This window comes from Dermacentor andersoni, chromosome 7, assembly GCF_023375885.2.
Source record: "Dermacentor andersoni chromosome 7, qqDerAnde1_hic_scaffold, whole genome shotgun sequence".
Taxonomy (NCBI): domain Eukaryota; kingdom Metazoa; phylum Arthropoda; class Arachnida; order Ixodida; family Ixodidae; genus Dermacentor; species Dermacentor andersoni.
In genome coordinates, this window is record NC_092820.1 from 80,081,500 (window position 1) to 80,099,952 (window position 18,453).

The 18,453-nt window shown below is 47.1% G+C and overlaps 1 protein-coding gene across 4 annotated transcripts in view; it reads right to left on the reverse strand.

Moving 5' to 3' along the window:
• The window catches only part of Lpin (phosphatidate phosphatase LPIN), a 125,153-nt gene that overhangs the window by 41,378 nt on the left and 65,322 nt on the right, over positions 1-18,453 (reverse strand). For 2 of the 4 annotated variants that reach the window (XM_050181499.3, XM_050181498.3), the window contains exons 2-3: positions 2,601-2,831; positions 791-886 (exon numbers count right to left, since the gene is read on the reverse strand). In XM_050181499.3, coding sequence (XP_050037456.2) covers positions 791-886; positions 2,601-2,780 — 276 coding nt within the window. In that variant the 5' untranslated portion in view covers positions 2,781-2,831. Of the gene's footprint in view, positions 1-790; positions 887-2,600; positions 2,832-6,626; positions 6,726-6,752; positions 7,219-18,453 lie in introns of those variants that run through there. The other 2 variants (XM_050181501.3, XM_050181500.3) reach the window with 2 other exon arrangements.

Genomic DNA, 18,453 nt, shown 5'->3' on the forward strand with positions numbered 1-18,453 from the left:
GGCAATATGCAGCAGCATTCAAAAGTGAGAAACTTCCCTTCACTTTGTCATGAGTCACTTCGGTAGCTTGATGGTATGGTGCTATGCAGCAAAGCAAAGCACTCAGAACAGATGAACAGAGCGGTAAGCGAACGAGAAGCCTATATTCCAATTCATACGTAGCACGCAATGCTGTGGAAGCTACACACGAGGTTCGGCCCCCGAAATTTATCCCTTCGCGCATTTCGTCTGCGGTTCACTGCACGTCAATGCCACGTGCTCGTGCAAGCATGCACGTGACACTGCCGCAACGAGCAGCAAATGAAAAAAAAAAAAAAAACCCCAAAAGTAAAACAACTAGAAGTAAATTGATGTAGGACAACTTATTAGCAGCCATACATATACACTGATCGTTCATTTTTTACGAATTTAACTTCTTTCTTTTTCACTTCATATTGTATTAAATGAAGAAGTCTGACCTAATTGCTGGCAAGAACACTGAACTTTTTTTTTGGTGCGAACGCAACCACTGCAGAAAGTCTCTCTAGTCTCTACAGCGTTACACACAACGTGTGAAACAGAGTATGGTGTTGAACAATATTTCCAATCTCAACAAACCAAATGCATGGAAAGTCAATAAAGGTCAACAATAATCACAATAACACCTTTACTATCCCTAAAATAAAAAAGCAAGAGCCAAAAACACGTAAAAGGTTACTCCAGGCTTCTTGCTGGCAACAAAAAGCTGCTGATCATCTACTACACATGCAAAATAACAAAAGCGTAAAGGAAGATCAGGGGGCTAGCTTACCGATTCTTCAGTGACTTCTTCAACAAAGAATGCCTCGCCGGACTCCCCAAGCTTCATGTGAATATCTACAGGTTTTCCATTAATCTCAATGTCAACCTGCGCACAAACACAACAAACACACACGACATGAATAAAACACAAATGACAAGGACATGCTATCTTAACCAAAACACTAGCACTGAAGAAGATGTCCTTGCTAACGCAGCTGTAATGCTCAGAACAAACCACAACCTTTGGACAAAGCAAAGAAAGAAGATATAGTATTTGCAGTACCATGATAAGATAAGAGAACCTGCTAGCCACGTCAGGAGTGAGACAAAGAGAGCAATAACTGGTTGAGGCCTTTCCTTGAGCCAAAGGTCAGCCAGTTACTATAGTTACTATGTGGTATGTGGCTTACTGCAGCAGCACAAGCTTCAATAATGTACTCATTTTTCAGTGCCATCACACATACTGCCAACCTGCGAACATTAAGATTAGTAAATTCCCGCAGACGCGACACGACGCACGGCGTCTTGGGCTGCCGTAAGAGAGCAGCGCAGCTACTATCACATCTTATGCTTTATTTTTCTCTCCTTTCTTTTTCAATCTCCCATTGCCTTATCTTTCAAGAGCTAATTTATCGCAATATTTCCTGCAACACTCATAAAATCATAGGAGCACCTCAAATTCATAAACTTTACGAAAAATTCGAGGGAGTTGGCAGGTATGACATTACTACAGCAATAAGTACATCTTGAGGGAATTTTGTGAAAAGGAGTCCAAGACATGATAGACAAAATTACATGATGCATACCAACATCTTTCTGTACTATGTGATGCACTAGTGAATGCGGGCAGTGAGAGAAGCTTGTCTGGTCTTCGTAACCTTGCCTGCTATGTGTGAAACGGAGCATAAGCCTCACAAATACATTAGAAACAAAAGTTGCTCTCAATACACCATTTTAACTTTCCAACAAAGGATAAAGCATCACAAGTGCTTAAGAGAATATATGCTGCAGGAAATGTAGTGCTTTTATGCGTTAAACTGCAAGATCGGCGCATTTCGGCACAAATTTGGACGTCTTTCCTGAGACGTCCAAGAAGAACAGGGTTTCTGCTAAATATACTGGTTGAATATAACTTCATTACTGCTTGGCTTCAATTCCACAATTGGGGACGAGCTCCAAAGTGATTAATTAACAAAGTTAATAAGTGATATTTTGCTAGCTAGCCAAAATCACTCTGAAATTTGTCTTGCGAGCGGTGTTCAACTTTTCAATCGATACAGTTGCTGTGACCAAGCCTGCAGTATTTACCATAAGGGATCTTACCGCAATAAGTCTATTGCCGTTAAAATAGATAAGAGTATATATACACTGAGTGATTGATATCTGGGATTAACTGTCCAAAAGTAACACTTGAGCAAGAACAGACGCCGCAGCGAAGTGCTATGAATTAATTTTAATGAGCTGTGGTTCTTAGTGGGCCCCTAAATTTAAGTATGCAAGCGTTTTTGTATTTTGCTGCCACAGAAATATGGCCTGGAATCGAATCCGCAACCTCATGATGACCAGCAGCATAAAGTCATAGCCACTGGGCCATCCTGATATGTGCAGTATGTATTAACAAATCATAATACAGAAAAAATTATTCAAATGCTTAGGGCTTAGTTGTGCATTGTTTCATTCAGGCTTGACAGCCTTTGCATCCAACACGAGTCTTCTGAATTGCAATGCCTATGAACAGCGTAGAAAAGAGGAGTCACCGTACAGTGAAAGAGCAAATGAAAGTATGTCACGGGTATGATATTAAACAGCGGAGTGCTCACAATTTTCTCCCTACTCCGAAGAACGCCAATCTTGCCAAACCGCACGTGGAAGGGTGAAGTGGCAAAGGACCCATCAGGCTGCTCGATGACCACCACGTCAATGGCCCCCGTCAGCGTAGCCGAATTGATCTCGTTGCAGAATTCCCGCACGTTGGTTATGATCCGGCCAATGTAGTTCATCCTTCTGGAAGAATGTGGTGGTGAGGGCGCCGGCGAAAGCGCGTCCCTCACCTGGGCAAAAGAAAAGGGAAAAAAAAGGGGGGGCGGCCGCTTTAGAATCTGGTCTAGCAAAGCGACTTTGGCATAACAGACAGAAAAAATGCTGTAGTGGGAGTGATAAAATGTGTTACAGTGACATTAAAGGGAAAAAGGTTTTGAGCAAACCACCCCTCTACAGTACGAAAGAGGCAACTCCTACTGTGTGAGGATGTTTGGGGAGCCAGAGAAGATGCAAGAACTTAAGGCACATGGCAACGTCGCCTTGAACTACCGGCACCAGCTCACTGCAGCGTACTGGATTTAGACAGTCTGCTTAGTTCTATTTAATTTTTGTCATTAAAGTTGGACTACATTGTACCCTAAAAGAGCCAAACACTGAACTGGGCAAATTTCGAGAACATCTACTGAGCCACTGCGACCTAAATATGAAAAAAAAAAAATACTACAAATGTGTAATGTCACACTGATGCACAGGGCACTGGGATTTCAATGTGAAATAATTAAAAACTGAATTTTTGACTTTCATTTTCTCATCTAATAATCAACCTGTCACCACAAATGAAACGAAAACAGAGTTTGAAATTATTAATTTATCTGTCCAAGCTGGCTTTTTCTTGCTTTAGTGTCCCTTTAAGGATATGGGGCAACTCTGTTGTCTCTGGTGCTGCTATTAACGATAATTATGAATAACTAATTTCTTGTGTTACTGAAATGTCATGTTGATTTTACCGCCTATTTGACAAACAAAAACAACCTAAAAAGTGACCGTAATATTGTTATTTCGGTTTTGAACACATTTATATTCTTTTCTAACCCTCCGCGAGAGTCTGGCAAAACAGAGCTTTGGCAGCAGGTTTCCAAGAGGCACACGACTGCTGCTGCTAACGATACGTCCAAACAAACACTGAAATAGCATAAAAAAACAATCTAATTTCCTGCTCCAACTTCATTTTGCCCTTCAACGTCCCTCTAGAACACACAAGTACAATATGGCGCCTTATAATTTACGTTCATGTCATATATACTCCTGTCACACAAATTGATGTGGCCCAAAAGAAAAGTGTCACAGCAAGGAAGAAGTGCGCACAAAACCAACAAGCAAGATTGCCAGGTTAGACAGGTACAAGTACAACCAACTGCGTCTGTCTGGATCGAGAAGGGAAACTTGATGGGCTTGATTTTTATAAGTCACAATCATATGAAGCCACCAGACAATAAACCACAGAAAGTATAGTGGAAATTACTTTATTTAAAACCTACAATCAATGTACAAATGAGAAAATAAAAATAAAAAGTGGACAAAAAACATAGAGAGCTTGCCGTGGATGGGAACTGAACTCGTCTTTGCATTACAAATATAATTCCTACATAACAATTTAAAAGATATGAAACTTCCCCTATGTTTTTATGTCAAATTGTCGATTGGATTCATATGACTGCATCTGTCAGGGTCAGGTACGACAAGACAAGCAGCTGATGAACGTTAACAACAAACAAACAAAAAAAAAACGTCAATTATAGTGCACATGTAAAGAAGGAACTGTTCGAACGTTTTTGAGAAGACCGATTAAAGGATCTGGCCGATCATTACGAATAAATCTCCCTCAAATGCCACTATCTGTGCATACCTGCCAAGCTGTGAACACTGAGATTGGTAGAAATCATGCTGTGGTGGGGGGCAGTGTGGAATGGAGGAATAGCAAGCAATTCTTTTTTAACACATGCCCCAAGCACACGCGTCTTCTGGAATATATATATACCCTTTATTAAGAATGATTTTTAGCCTTAGATGCAGCACATAAGATGCAGCAAATTGCAAGTCATAGGTCAGCAGAATAAGTGGATACTCGCTCACTAATATTTTTGTAGGCTACGCACTCACTAACACTCATGTGCACTCGTCGGAACTCACCCCATTCCTACTCATGCTGACCATCATTCACTTGCATTCAGTTGCTTCTATTCACACCTATCAGCACACACTACTCGCACTCCCCGATAGTCACTGACTTTAATACTTGCGTCCACTCTGACTAACCTTCAGTGGCTTTCATTTGTACTCGTGTGTGAGTAGTGCATGCTCAAACGCCCCGATAGTCACCGACGTTGCCACTTGTATCCACTCTAACGTTCAGTGCATTTTCTTTGTACTCATGTGCGAGTAGTGTGTGCTCACACTCCCTGATCGTCACTGACCTTAATACTTGCGTCCACTCCGACTAACCTTCAGTGGCTTTCATTTGTACTCCTGTTAACCGGTACTTCAGCCTTGTTCACACTCACACTTTTGGACACTCGCTATGTTCTCTCTCACGTCTGTGAGATAAAGCAACTCGCAAGCAACAAATATATATTTTTTTAAAAATCACAGTGACCTTCTCAGCAACGCCGCTGCTGCTCATTTTGTCTGCTTCAGGTACTTGTCTGTATAAACTTGCTCAAACCAAGTAGTCAACTGGCATCTTTTCGCCATCAGAATGTGGAGAGACTTTTTCACTAAGAAGATAATTTATTATTTCTTTACACAACATTTATAAAGTTGGAAAGCAAGCCCAAATTCGCAAAAGTTAAGAGAAAATTCAGCAGAGTTGGCAGAAATGTCAATGCCACATAGATATACAATGAACCATCAGTAGTGTATCGACCTTGTGTTAGTATGCAGAGGTCCCTGGCGAGTGCTTCGTGTTGCGACACCGCAATACGATCAGGGTATTTTAATGGAGCGTTACCATACTACCGTTACCACCGACTGCGCGTGAGCAGGGACGCTATAGTAGTATATTGATTCACAAGGTTTTATCACAATGCATGACGTGTACGGGCTGTGACAGGCGCCGCAGTGCAGGTCTCGGGATTCGTTTTATTCACCCAAGATTTCTTTCTGAAACTAAAAATGCGGGCGAGCCGCGGCGGGAATCGAAACCGTGACTTCTCGCTAGGGGTAATACACCGCTGAAGACTGACGTATACATAATGAACTCCTTTATGGAATCCAACCTAGCCACATAAACTTCAACATCTCAGTTACAGATGCAGCTTCGCGGTGTACAGGCGAGAAAGAAAAACCAAAAAAGATATAAAGCGTTGTGACAAAACGTGAGCAACAAAGATATCTCGGCAAACCACCAGCTGGGTCACTTGCGCAACGCAGCCGCCGTGAACAGCGAACGATTCGCTTAGTAACAACAGTACACGCCGCAACTGTTTAAGAAAGTGTCAGCTCGAAAATGTGAAAACCTCGGGGCACAATGAAAAGGTCATGTCTGAGTCATAAGAAACTTCCGAGCAGCTTAAAAAAAAAAATTGAGCTGTGCAGATGTTCAGTGTACGAAAACGAGCAACCATTGTGTTCGTCTGAACGCTAAGAATAAAACAAAAATAGCCAGAAATGGAGGGATGGATCAATCAACTGATCGGAAGTGTGAGTTAAGGCATATTTTGGATCAACGTGATTGGCCGTAGGCACGCGAGTCTATATTTTGATAGGTCTCTGCACAGTTCCGGTATTGGCCGATCACGACGTGCCAATAAGTTGAGATGACCAATCATGATCGACAGTTAATTAGGTAGCCAATCAGCACGAACCGTTACTGAACCTAAACTGCCTTGCCTTTATTTTTTCGGGGATGAATAAGGTACACCGCTCACATCTTTGCTTTCTTTGAGGTTTACAAATACGGGCTACAAACATGCCTCGTGCAAGATTCGGCTCGCAAGGTCCTGCCAGGCAAAAGAAAACTTGAAGGCTGACGCGATAACCACGCAATCAACGACAAGAAAGCTTACGAACATTGAAAACGCACTCACCAAACTCGGACAACCAAAGCACGATAAAATGAAATCTCCGCGCTGCGTTCAGCCAGCTCGACTACGTGCCGTTATCCCAATCACTGGTGTCGCACAAAAAAAAAAAAGCAGTTCAGTAGTACGTACTCCGCTGCTGCCTCAGGCACGACCTCTCAAATCACTCGGGGGGCTTGGCACTTTTGAGGGCCACACACTCGCAGAGATAAACTGCTATCTCTGGCCGAAGGACGCACAGGACAAACTCGACGCCGTATCATGTAAGCCGTCGTCGATCGTCTGCAGTGCGATACGACGGGGAACGCCACAAGCACTGCACAACAGCGCGGGTGGTCACTCGGGTACGCGATACACACAGCACGAGGCGCGCACGTTCTCGAGCACAAAGAGCCGGCGTGCAGAGAACAACACTACGCGCGCTCTCTGTCGCGAGCTCGACGACAGATAGCACGCCGAGGAAAGGAGCGCGTGTGAGTGCTAGTGCACGTGCAGGGCGGTCGGCGGCCACCACGCCAGCCTCGCTCACAGCCAGCTGCGGCTACAGGGGCCCGCCGATCATCCGTCGATCGCGTGATCCCAAACCGCACCACCGATGCACGCGCACATTGCACACGCCTACCCGGAGGAGAGAGAGAATCAGCCGATCCTGGAGGCGCGCCGCGAGGTCCAATAGGACGCGACGACGGGCCGTGACGTCATGTGACGCTACGCGCGAAAGACTCCGGAGAAAGAGAGAGAGAGAGAGACGAACGCGGGCTCTTACGCCATGAAAAAACACGCACAACCACAGCAAGCAACGGGTCACCGCTTCCCGGGAGGAGGAGGAAGAGGAGGAGAAGCGGTCGGATGCGGAGAAGGAGAGGGGTGGGCGGGAAATACAAACACACGAAAGTATGAAAAACGAAACTTGGGGCGCCTCGCGCACGTCTGTTCCGGTTTCCGTTCGAACGCGGTTTCGCTATGGTGGTTTCGCTTTGCCCCGCGCCGATATGGGCCGTACAGCTCGCCGAATCGACGGGAATTCCGGTCGCAGTCAGCGCTGCTTCGTCCTGTGAGCTCTGCGATGATGAAAAACAAAGGGGGAAAAAAGACAAAGACTACGCTGCTTGTTCTTTTTTTTTTTTTCTTTTCCGTTTTTACAAGTACCTATGCGCCAGTAGGCCAATGTTAGCACTTTGCTAACGAAATTTTTTTTGCTGGGTTAGTTGGCGTGACATTCAAATTAAAGCAGTGCTTTAACTTACCGGAGACAGAGTTTAGTCGATAATTTCTGGTTTTAACGCACTGATCTAACTAATTAGAAAGACTGCAACCATGTTAAATCATTCTGACCCACTCATCAACGTTAAACGTTCAGTACAAACAACAGGCGCCTTCTGTAGTGATTCCTTAGCGCTGCGAAAGGCCGGGTTCCTTCTGCAGCGATAAATTTTGTATATCGCGGCGCCAAACCAGCTCCTACAAGCACAAACTCAGGCTCACTTGCACGAACAGGAACGTGGAAGAAAGAGGTAGCATACCCTATATGAGAGACATTGATATTCTAACAGACATGCTGGAACCTGTACGAAACGAAGTTTTCGTGAAGAGGTCAATTAAGTTTTATAAAGCTACAACCTTATTGTCACCTTATATGCAATGATCGATTGCACGCAATGTTCATGTTCACGCCACACAGGTCACAAGTTTATAGTGCCACGCAACATACATGTTTATGCCCTGCATCGGTCACAACGTTTATTCGAAGTGCAAACAAAGTTTACAAGAACGGACACTGCAAGATGCATGGTAAGACCGAGCGATTTCACAAGAACGAAAGGCAATGTATGATGTTTGTCGAGCGAAGAAAAGCGAGGATAAGTGCAAGCAGGGCGATGTGCGACGCGAAGGACGGCGGCGTAAGGTTGACTATTATTCACCCGTTTCATACGTTTCATTCAGGAAGACAGCGCCAGCAGCAGCAGCCGCTCTCAACAAGGACTGGTAGTTAAATTTGTAAAGAAAGCTTCACTTTAATTTATAGACTGTCTCGTGTTCCCACAGAGTTAGCACAGAGGGAGGGTTGTATACGTTGCACTCAGATGAATTCAGCCGTACATTATATATTGGCGCGCAATGCACTGCGGCGTGTACCACGTGAAGGGACTAACCGCCTCGTGACACGGGCCGAGATGAGTCGGCTTAATGCAAAGCGGGTGACGCATAACGAACGGCCGACTTATCAGAGCGCGACTAATTGCGTGAATCGCGAACTGACATTGGCTTTTGTTTTTGTTTTGTTTTTCATGACGGTGCGGATGTCGCTCATTTCGCTGCACAAGTTGATACATCTGAATCACCGGTACACGTGTTCAGCTGCATGTACACAGTCGGCCACAAGAGTAAGTGCTTCAAAAGATTCGAAGCACGTAGTCAAAAAAAAAAAAAAAAAAGAGAGAGAGAGAGAGAGAGAGAGAGAGAAAGAAAAGCTGACGTTCCGGTCGCGGGACAGGCCTTCGTCACTCAGACGAAGGCCGTCCCGCGTAAGGCACCGTTTCTCTCTCTCTCTCTCTCTCTCTCTACGTGTATACCTTTTACTGCCAGATCCTGCGACTCCAACGCTTCACTTTATATGTATATTCCAATAAGGAAGCCAGCAATCGTACGTTGTACGGCAAATCGCAACGCACGGGGGAAACCTGATGGAGGACTGCAGGTCCCAGAAGAAAACAAAGAAACCAATACAGATAAAATCCAGATTCATTCCACGCGCGCAGCAAGGAAAGAAACAAAAAGGCGCGAAACGCGTTCGGTCCCCCCCGCCATCCCCCGAGTCAACAGATCGGACACGGGACTCGCGCAAGGGCGAGGGGCAGCAGAGAAGCCCGACATCACGCCACGCACGTTCGGGAATCCAGGGCACTGCCACATGCGCGCAAGAAAGACGCACGCACGACTCTCTTCGGGGGGGGAAGACAAATCAACCGGCTCCTCCGGCCGCCGCCGCACCACCCTGATGTGGCGCCACACACCACCTTGACCGTTTTTGCAATGCTAATGCAGGGCAGCGGGCTGCGGACGCTGCCAAGCCGAACGCGCACTGCCGTGGAGGGTGCCTCAATGCTCGAGCGTGCGTGTGTGTGTGTTTGTGCCGCGTTTAACAAGGGCGCAAGCACCGGGACTGTCTGCAAAGCTTTCGTCCGGTGGTTTCGCAAACAGCGCAACGCTTCGACTCCCCGCCGGTCTGCACCTGCCCAACTGGGCGCAGATGCCAACCATGCCGCCCAGCGGAAGTCCAAAACCCGCATGCCTCTTCTTTGTTGTGCCTCCATGGGACAGCCACATACACCTGCACATATGTGGATGGATGCCTGGATGGATGTTATGAGCGTCCCCTTTGGAACGGGGGGGCGGTGGGTTGCGCCACCAAGCTCTTGCTATCATACTGCCTAATGTCCTGCCTAGGTTAAAAAAGGAAAAAAAGAACGAAAAAAAAGAACACTATGAACTCCCACAACCAAATTTTCTGACCCCATATTGCGAAGTTTGCTTTTGTTAAGAGTTAACTCCGGCGCTCCACGCGTGCACTCAGTCCGTCCGCGTGGATCGGACCCACGTGATCGGAACTCCCCCCTGGGCCGAGAGGAGGTCGAGCTCGGAAAGTTGTGCGTGGGGGCGCCCGCCTCGAATCCTGCGATCACGTGGGCTGTGTGTGCACTTGGACATCCCGGCGTACAGCCTCGCCTCTGTCCCCTTCTGCGCTGCCCCAGTAGTCAATCAAGGATCACGTTCTGGGGACCCGTCTGGGGCCTTCGCGAAGGCCGCACATACACGATACCCGCGCGGCCTGCGTGAATCAACGCCTACCACCCAGGTCGATCACCCGAGCTATTATAGGGCACTGGACCCATGGTGCTCAGCACTGGCCGCTACTGGACGCAGGCTTTATACACAACTTTATTTGGTCTATGGTGTACGGCATACCGGAGTAAAAAGAAAAAAAGAGAGAAAGCTCCTTGGCGTGATGATTCGGCCGCTATTTGGGTTCAGGCAGCGAGCACAAGGTGTGTGCACGTTCTATTCCTCGCCGCGGTCGGCCGCGAACCGCGATCGCGAGGCGTTTAAGAAACGCCCGCGCCGATTTTGATGCTCGCTAAATAACTCAAAGTGGTTCGAAGTCTATATTGCCACGGCGTCGCCCGTAAGTGTATATATAACGTTGGGGTGAGACTGCAATACTGAACCACATCCATTATTTACACACTTCATTCCATTGTAGCGGACGATACGGATAGAGTTCTTGCAAGAAAAAAGAAGGTATACTACTACTACTACTACTACTACTACTACTACTACTACTACTACTACTACCACCACCACCACCACCAACAATAATCATATAATGGGATGAGGATCCACACACAGAAAAACCACGTATTTCAAAAGTAAGCCTTCAACGAAATGTTTCAATCACTTCGCTCTGCACTTCTAAGCTATGTCAATATAGAAGCATACAACAGGTGGCGCTTTTTAAGGGAAGAACAGCTGCAGAAATCTGAAGGCGCTCGGTCAAGGAGTCAAGGAGTGGGCGATCGACGACCCAGCAGAGAGATAAGTGCAACGGCAACGAAACTAGGCCGACAAAAGGGTCAGCGATCACCGAGAAGTCACCGAGAAGTCGCCGAGAAGGATGTCGACCTTATCCGCAGCCTTTTCTGCCACTGATTATTATAGCATCTCCGCCGTGCCTCCGAATAATCGGGGCCAAGTATACGCGTACACTCCAGTCAGTTTCTGACCTCCAGAGGAAACTCGATACGCAGTCAAGTGGTGTGTGCGTGTGCGTGTGTGTGCGTGCGTGTGTGTGTGTGTGTGTCTGTGTGTCATCAGCCTGGTTACGCTTACTGCAGGGCAAAGGTCTCTCCCATACTTCTCCAACTACCCCGGTCATGTACTAATTGTGGCCATGTCGTCCCTGCAAACTTCTTAATCTCATCCGAACATTTAACTTTCTGCCGCCCCCTGCTACGTTTCCCTTCCCTTGGAATCCAGTTCGTAACCCTTACTGACCTTCGGTTATCTTCCCTTCTCATTACATGTCCTGCCCATGCCCATTTATTTTTCTTGATTTCAACTAAGATGTCATTAACTCGCGTTTGTTCCCTCACCCAATCTGATCTTATCCCTTAACGTTACACCCATCATTCTTTCCATAGCTCGTTGCGTCGTCCTCAATTTAAGCAGAACCCTTTTCGTCAGCCTCCAGGTTTCTACCCCATACGTGAGTACTGGTAAGACACAGCTGTTATACACTTTTCTCTTGAGGGATAGTGGCAACCTGCTGTTCATGATTTCAGAATACCTGCCAAACGCACCCCAGGCCATTCTTATTATTCTTCTGGTTATTTCAGTCTCATGATCCGGATCCGTGGTCACTACCTGCCTTAAGTCGATGTATTCCCTTACCACTTCCAGTGCCTCGTTACCTATCGTAAACTGCTGTTCTCTTCCGAGACTGTTAAACATTATTTTAGTTTTCTGCAGATTAATTTTCAGACCCACCCTTCTGCTTTGCCTCTCCAGGTCAGTGAGCATGCGTTGCAATTGGTCTCCTGAGTTACTAAGCAAGGCAATATCGTCAGCGAATCGCAAGTTGCTAAGGTATTCTCCATCAACTTTTATCCCCAATTCTTCCCACTCCAAGTCTCTGAGTACCTCCTGTAAACACGCTGTGAATAGCATTGGAGAAATCGTATCTCCCTGTCTGACGCCTTTCTTTATTGGGATTTTGTTGCTTACTTTATGGAGGATTACGGTGGCTGTGGAGCCGCTATAGATATCTTTCAGTATTTTTACATATGGCTCGTCTACACCCCGATTCCGTAATGCATCCATGACTGCTGAGCTTTCGACTGAATCAAACGCTTTTTCATAATCAATGAAAGGTATATATAAGGGTTGGTTATATTCCGCATATGTATCTATCACCTGAATGATAGTGTGAATATGGTCTATTATTGAGTAGCCTTTACGGAATCCTGCCTGGTCCTTTGGTTGACAGAAATCTAAGGTGTTCCTGATTCTATTTGCGATTGCCTTAGTAAATACCTTGTAGGCAACGGATATATATATATATATATATATATATATATATATATACGAAATAAGTACGTCATAGCACTGCTTTTAAACATGCTTCCCAACGTATATGAGGGCATGCGAGATTGCCCTGCGACAGACTGACTGGACTACAATATAGCCAGACTGAGAGAGAGAGAGAGAGAGAGAGAGAGTTTACAGCGGTTTCGGCTTGTGATTACTGCAAGGCGTACCAGCCCAAACTCGCGGACGCGAGATATCTCGTGTCGCGTGGCCTTCTTCACGTCCCGCCTGTAAATTTAGGCTGTGTATACTGTACGCGCATAGCATAGTGGACAAAGTCTACACAGTCAACCTTCCTGCCTTCTCTCTCAGGGCTGTGTACGCTATACGGCAAGAGTGAGCACGTGTGCGTGCGTGCGCCCACTCTCACGGAAACATTGTGCATACACACAAGCGCACGTGTCTGATCCACTTCGGGCGATCGTACCACCACCCTTGCGTAAGATGCGGCGGCGCATTCGCACGCGTCGCCAGCGGCCCTGGTCCGTGTGTACATGTATACCGGCCCGCTTCGAGCTGCATGGGCGTTCATCCGATAAACTGCTGCACGCTGGTGCTGCCGTGCACCGTCCAAGGAGAGCATCTTCGTAACCCAGTTAAGAGGAGCGACACCTTGCTCGTTCTATAAATAAGCTTCCTTCACCTTGGAAAGGGAACCGATTCTCGCGCGGACCTCGCGCCTCTCGAACTGGATTATCGCGTAACAGCTGTGTGTGCGTGAGTATGTGTGCGTGCGTGCGCGTGCACTCCAGCCCCCAGCCCATTTGACCGCGGATCCGGATCATGAGACTGAAATAATCAGAAGAACAAAAATGGGCTGGGGGGCGTTTGGCAGGCATTCTCAGATCATGAACAGCAGGTTGCCATTATCCCTCAAGAGAAAATGTATAACAGCTGTGTCTTACCAGTACTCACCTATACGGGGCAGAAACCTGAAGGCTTACGAAAAGGGTTCTACTTAAATTGGGGCCGACGCAACGAGCTATGGAAAGAAGAATGACGGGCGTAACGTTAAGGGGATAAGAGAAGAGCAGATTGGGTAAGGGAGCAAACGCGAGTTAATAACATCTTAGTTGAAATCAAGAAAAAGGAATGGGCACGGGCAGGGCATGTAATGAGGGAAGATAACCGATGGTCATTAAGGGTTACGGACTGGATTCCAAGAGACGGGAAACGTAGCAGGGGGCGGCAGAAAGTTAGGTGGGCAGATGAGATTAAGAAGTTTGCAGGGACAACATGGCCACAATTAGCACATGACCGTGGTAGTTGGAGAAGTATGGGAGAGACCTCTGCCCTGCACTGGCCGTAGCCAGGCTGATGATGATGATGCTGTACAAGCCAGTGTAACGTGGTGCGCCGCCGATGGTGAAACACTGCTGCGTCAGTGCGGCCACAGCGACTGGCAGTGCGCGGTTGCTCAGTAGAGTGACGATACGGCGGCTTCTTTCTTTTCTTTTAACTTGCAGAAGAACTTCTTTACGGTAATTGGAGAGAAGGAAGTTCAGCGCAAATTGACGAGCTATGTCAACGTCGATGAATAAAAGTGCGTTGGCTGCGGTTCGTACGTGTGACGTCCAATGGTGCCACACGAACCTCTGCTATTGAGTTTGTCACCGAATACGCATATTTTCATATATACTTTTCGGAGCTCGTCTCGGGTAATGCGATTTTCGGATTATACGATTCGTTTTTCCTTTCGGTTTCGGTGAAGATCGTATCAACGAGATTCCGCTGTATACATGTACGGGCTTCAGGATGTGTCCATCCATATATAGAGGCGCCCATCCCTCTATATATCGTCCTATAAGATCTCTTGTGTAAAGACAACTTGTGCATCGACTTCGGCAGCCTCGATGCCACGAGGTGGCGCGTATGCAATGGTTAATTCGCCACTCGCCTGCTGCTACGTTTGCGTATAGACTACATAACGCCTGTGGCTGTAAGGATGCGCCATTTCCGTCGTCATGATCGTGAGTGACGTTGGCTAGCATTCCAATGAGCGTTAAATCTTGCACACAAATACCCAGGAAAGTTATCGGCTGGACGACGGCCATGGTATCTTATATATGGCACATTCAACTGGTGTTCTTTTTTTCTTCTTCTTTAGAGCACTTTCACGTTTATTAAGCGCTCTGACAGCCGTGTAAAACGGCAATGAAGCAGCATTACGAACGCAAATGACTTTAGAAGCACTATATAATTCAAGTTAATAATATATAGACGCGTTATTATTATTCGTCAGGACAAACCTTGGTTACCTAGCTAGACGCCCTTTCAAGATTCGCAGAAGCGCTCGGAAACCACAAGTCGAATGGATAAATGATCAGACAATAACGTATAAAGCAGGGTCCTTTAAATGACGCTGTAAAGCACATGTCAGTCCTCGCAGTATGAAGTTCGCCCGTGCACTGAACTCTCCAGTACACTAACGCCAGCAGTCGAGTCATTTACAGTGTTTATGACTGTTAGCACCGAGTACACAAACACCGCATATTTTCCCGGTGCAAAGAACAGGAAGCGCGTGCATAAAGCAGAACTCATTCGAATTGTAACAGAACGTGGAGCCCGACAGGTCAGCAAAGGAAATACCGCGATTCAAGGAACGAAACGTTCACCGACCCCGGATCACTTATATGGCGCCACTGTATACGATGAACTCGAGATGCCCGATACGAAGCTGGCCTTCTTTGACAGAGACTACGTGCATCGCGAATAAGCCTGTTTCGTACAGGCGATTAGCATTGGCATGAACTCATGCGTGTATAGTTTTGTTTGTCTCGATTTAAGAGGAAAGGAACAACAGGGAGGTGACTATGTCCAGTTCACGACCCTACACGTGGGGAGGGGGATGAGAGAGAGAGAGAGAGAGAGAGAGAGAGAGAGAGAGAGAGAGAGAGAGAGAGAGAGAGAGAGAGAGAGAGAGAGAGAGAGCTCGGGACTAATCACACGCACTGTGACAAGGCTGACAAGGCGCAGTCGGGCACTGCTCAAGGGTTTTCGGGGAACTGAAGAGGCGCCCGTGCGGATTTCTGGGCTCCCAGGACCTTGTAAGTGGTGTATAGCTTCGGCGTGAAAAGGTCTTAAAAGAATATTTGTCCCAAGCACGCATGCACACTTTGTGGTATACACGCGCAATTTGAGTTCAAGAAGCGTGAGAGACTGGGCTATATGTGTTGGTGACTGTGCAATTAAGGTGCTTTGGTACGCAGCACAAATGAACGACACGGGACACGGGAAGACGCGACGAGGACAAGCGTTGCGGATCGCGCAACGCTTCCGCATGCAGCAAACTCGGAGCAGTACAAGCTCGCAGGAAACACTGTTTTGTTTTGTTGTTTTTATATATCACAGTCACGGCTTCTCGCGCGGCGACTTCGGTGTTGGCGATTTCGCCTGCTTCGGAACCTTCTCTGAATAAACTTGCTTCAAGCAGTACCCCCCCCCCCCCCCCCCCCCTCTTATGTCCTTTCGCAATCACATGACTTGCACAGGTATACACGGTGGGAGACCGACAAACGAAACTCGTTAGCGAACGGACGGCAGAAACGCAGCAGTGGTTATGAAGACCAAGAGGGAGTTCAGAGCGCGGAAAACGCCCCTTGGACTCCATCATGGACTATACCTCCAAGAAGCAAAGCTGATCGTGTACTTTTAACTGCATGCATCCCCTCCTCCATAGAACCCCGTCACGCTTTTTCTTTCCTCGCGCGGAATGGTAGCGACCAAGAGAGCAGACCGTCGTACCCTTCTATGGGAAGTAAAACATGAATTAACACGGCAAGCTGGGTGAGTTAGTGATTGAACATGTTCCTGGGGGTGGGCAGCGCAAGCCGGACGAAGGACAAAAGGAGCACACGATACGAGCGCCGACTAACAACCTGTTTTTTTTTTTTTCAAACAAGTGATTAAAATATACAGAAAATATAAACACGTGTACAGTGACGCTTACAAGGGTGGAAGGGTGTTAGAATATCTTGTCATGATCGTATCGTGTACTTCCTTTTGTCTTTCGTCCGGGTTGCGCTGCCCACCCCTATAGGAACAAGTAAAACATTTCACCACCACCACCAGAATTTATTTTTTGCTTAAAACTTGGAAGAAACATTCGCTATATCGTAGAACGAGCCCCAATTCGTAACCTCTACGGAAGAATTCGGGGTTATATACACCCTTGGTCACACACGTGACGAACCCAATTAAACTTGCCTGACACGTACATCAAGAGAAATACGGCACCCGCACTTTTCTCCGTTTTCGTCTCTCTCTCTCTCTCTTCTCTTTCATTCCGACAGCTCGAGAGCGCGTTTCCGATTGGCCGACGAAAACCGATGTAACCACTCGAGCCGCAATTGCAAAATTGCCGCGGGATCGTGCGGAATTTCGCCCAGATATTGCAAGGGGCGTACAAGCGTTCAATTGTGCACGCGGTTCCCAAAGCACACACACACAAGTGCTTTGGGGGTTGGCACATTGCCGCCTCGGAGAATTGCGCAACGGCCATTTTCTTCTTCTTTTTTTGTTCTTTTTCGCGGGCCGCGAGGGGGCGTTCTCCAAGCTCGCCCGCTTCGAAGCCGCGCCGCTCGTATATTAAACGGGAGAGCGCGAGCGAATCGGTAACGCGCCGGCAAGTCATGCTGAACCCGAATCACGGAGTCGCGTGGTGATAACGTGCTTAGAGCCATAGGTAATAAGTGTGGAATATAGTCTCCGCGCAAGCTGCCGATGTTGCCGTGGGCTATATAATCAGCTTGCATGGATGTGATGAGCCGAGCGTGGCGAAGGTCTTGGCGTCAATATTTTTCTTTCTTTCTTTCTATCTTTTTTTGCGGCTATAGAGTGGAATTTCGTGTATGCTATATATGACAACAGCTAAACGTGGTTTCACATGTTGAGTGCTACACGTGCAGATTGCAAGAACTGTCGGAAATGGTGTCGACGTGGTGTGCCGCTTGACCATCTTTCGCGGTTTCGAACGACGCACTGCGTATATACATAGGGCCATATAAATAAACAAGCAGCTGTCAGCGGTGCCTTTCGCTATTGGAACATTACCCCGACGTTTAACGAACGTGTGCAACGCAATGTAATTTCAATTTTAAGGCGGTAAGTAGAAGCTCAAAGATAAATGTACGTAGGCGCCGCAGAGAAGCTAAATAAGGTGTGCGCAAACGCGCGCGCGCGCACGCACGCACGCACACACACACACACACACACACACACACACACACACACACACACACACACACACACACACACACACACACACACACACACACACATACATACATACATACATACATACATACATAAATATTCATACACGACCAGCCAGGTCCCCATTAAGAGGAAGGAAACGAGCTACCTCTTCGTTCTAGGCCCACCAAGTCTTCGACATACACACATCCTACCACACCTACGGCTTGCCAAGCACTTGTCTGTGAGAGTCACGGCACTGCACTTATCTCTTCCATTTCTCTTTAAAAATCACACACACATGCACTTGCGGCTCCGTATAGTATAATACACTGCAGCAATGTTTATGAAGAGCCCCTACATATCATCGCTCCCAAGCAGACACCCGTTGTACCGGAGCTCTCTACGCTCGTACAGCATCGCTGCACGCAACTTAAGCTTTGAAACTCGGGCGCACCACGTGGACATGCGCGGAGCGAGACTTCCACAATCAGCG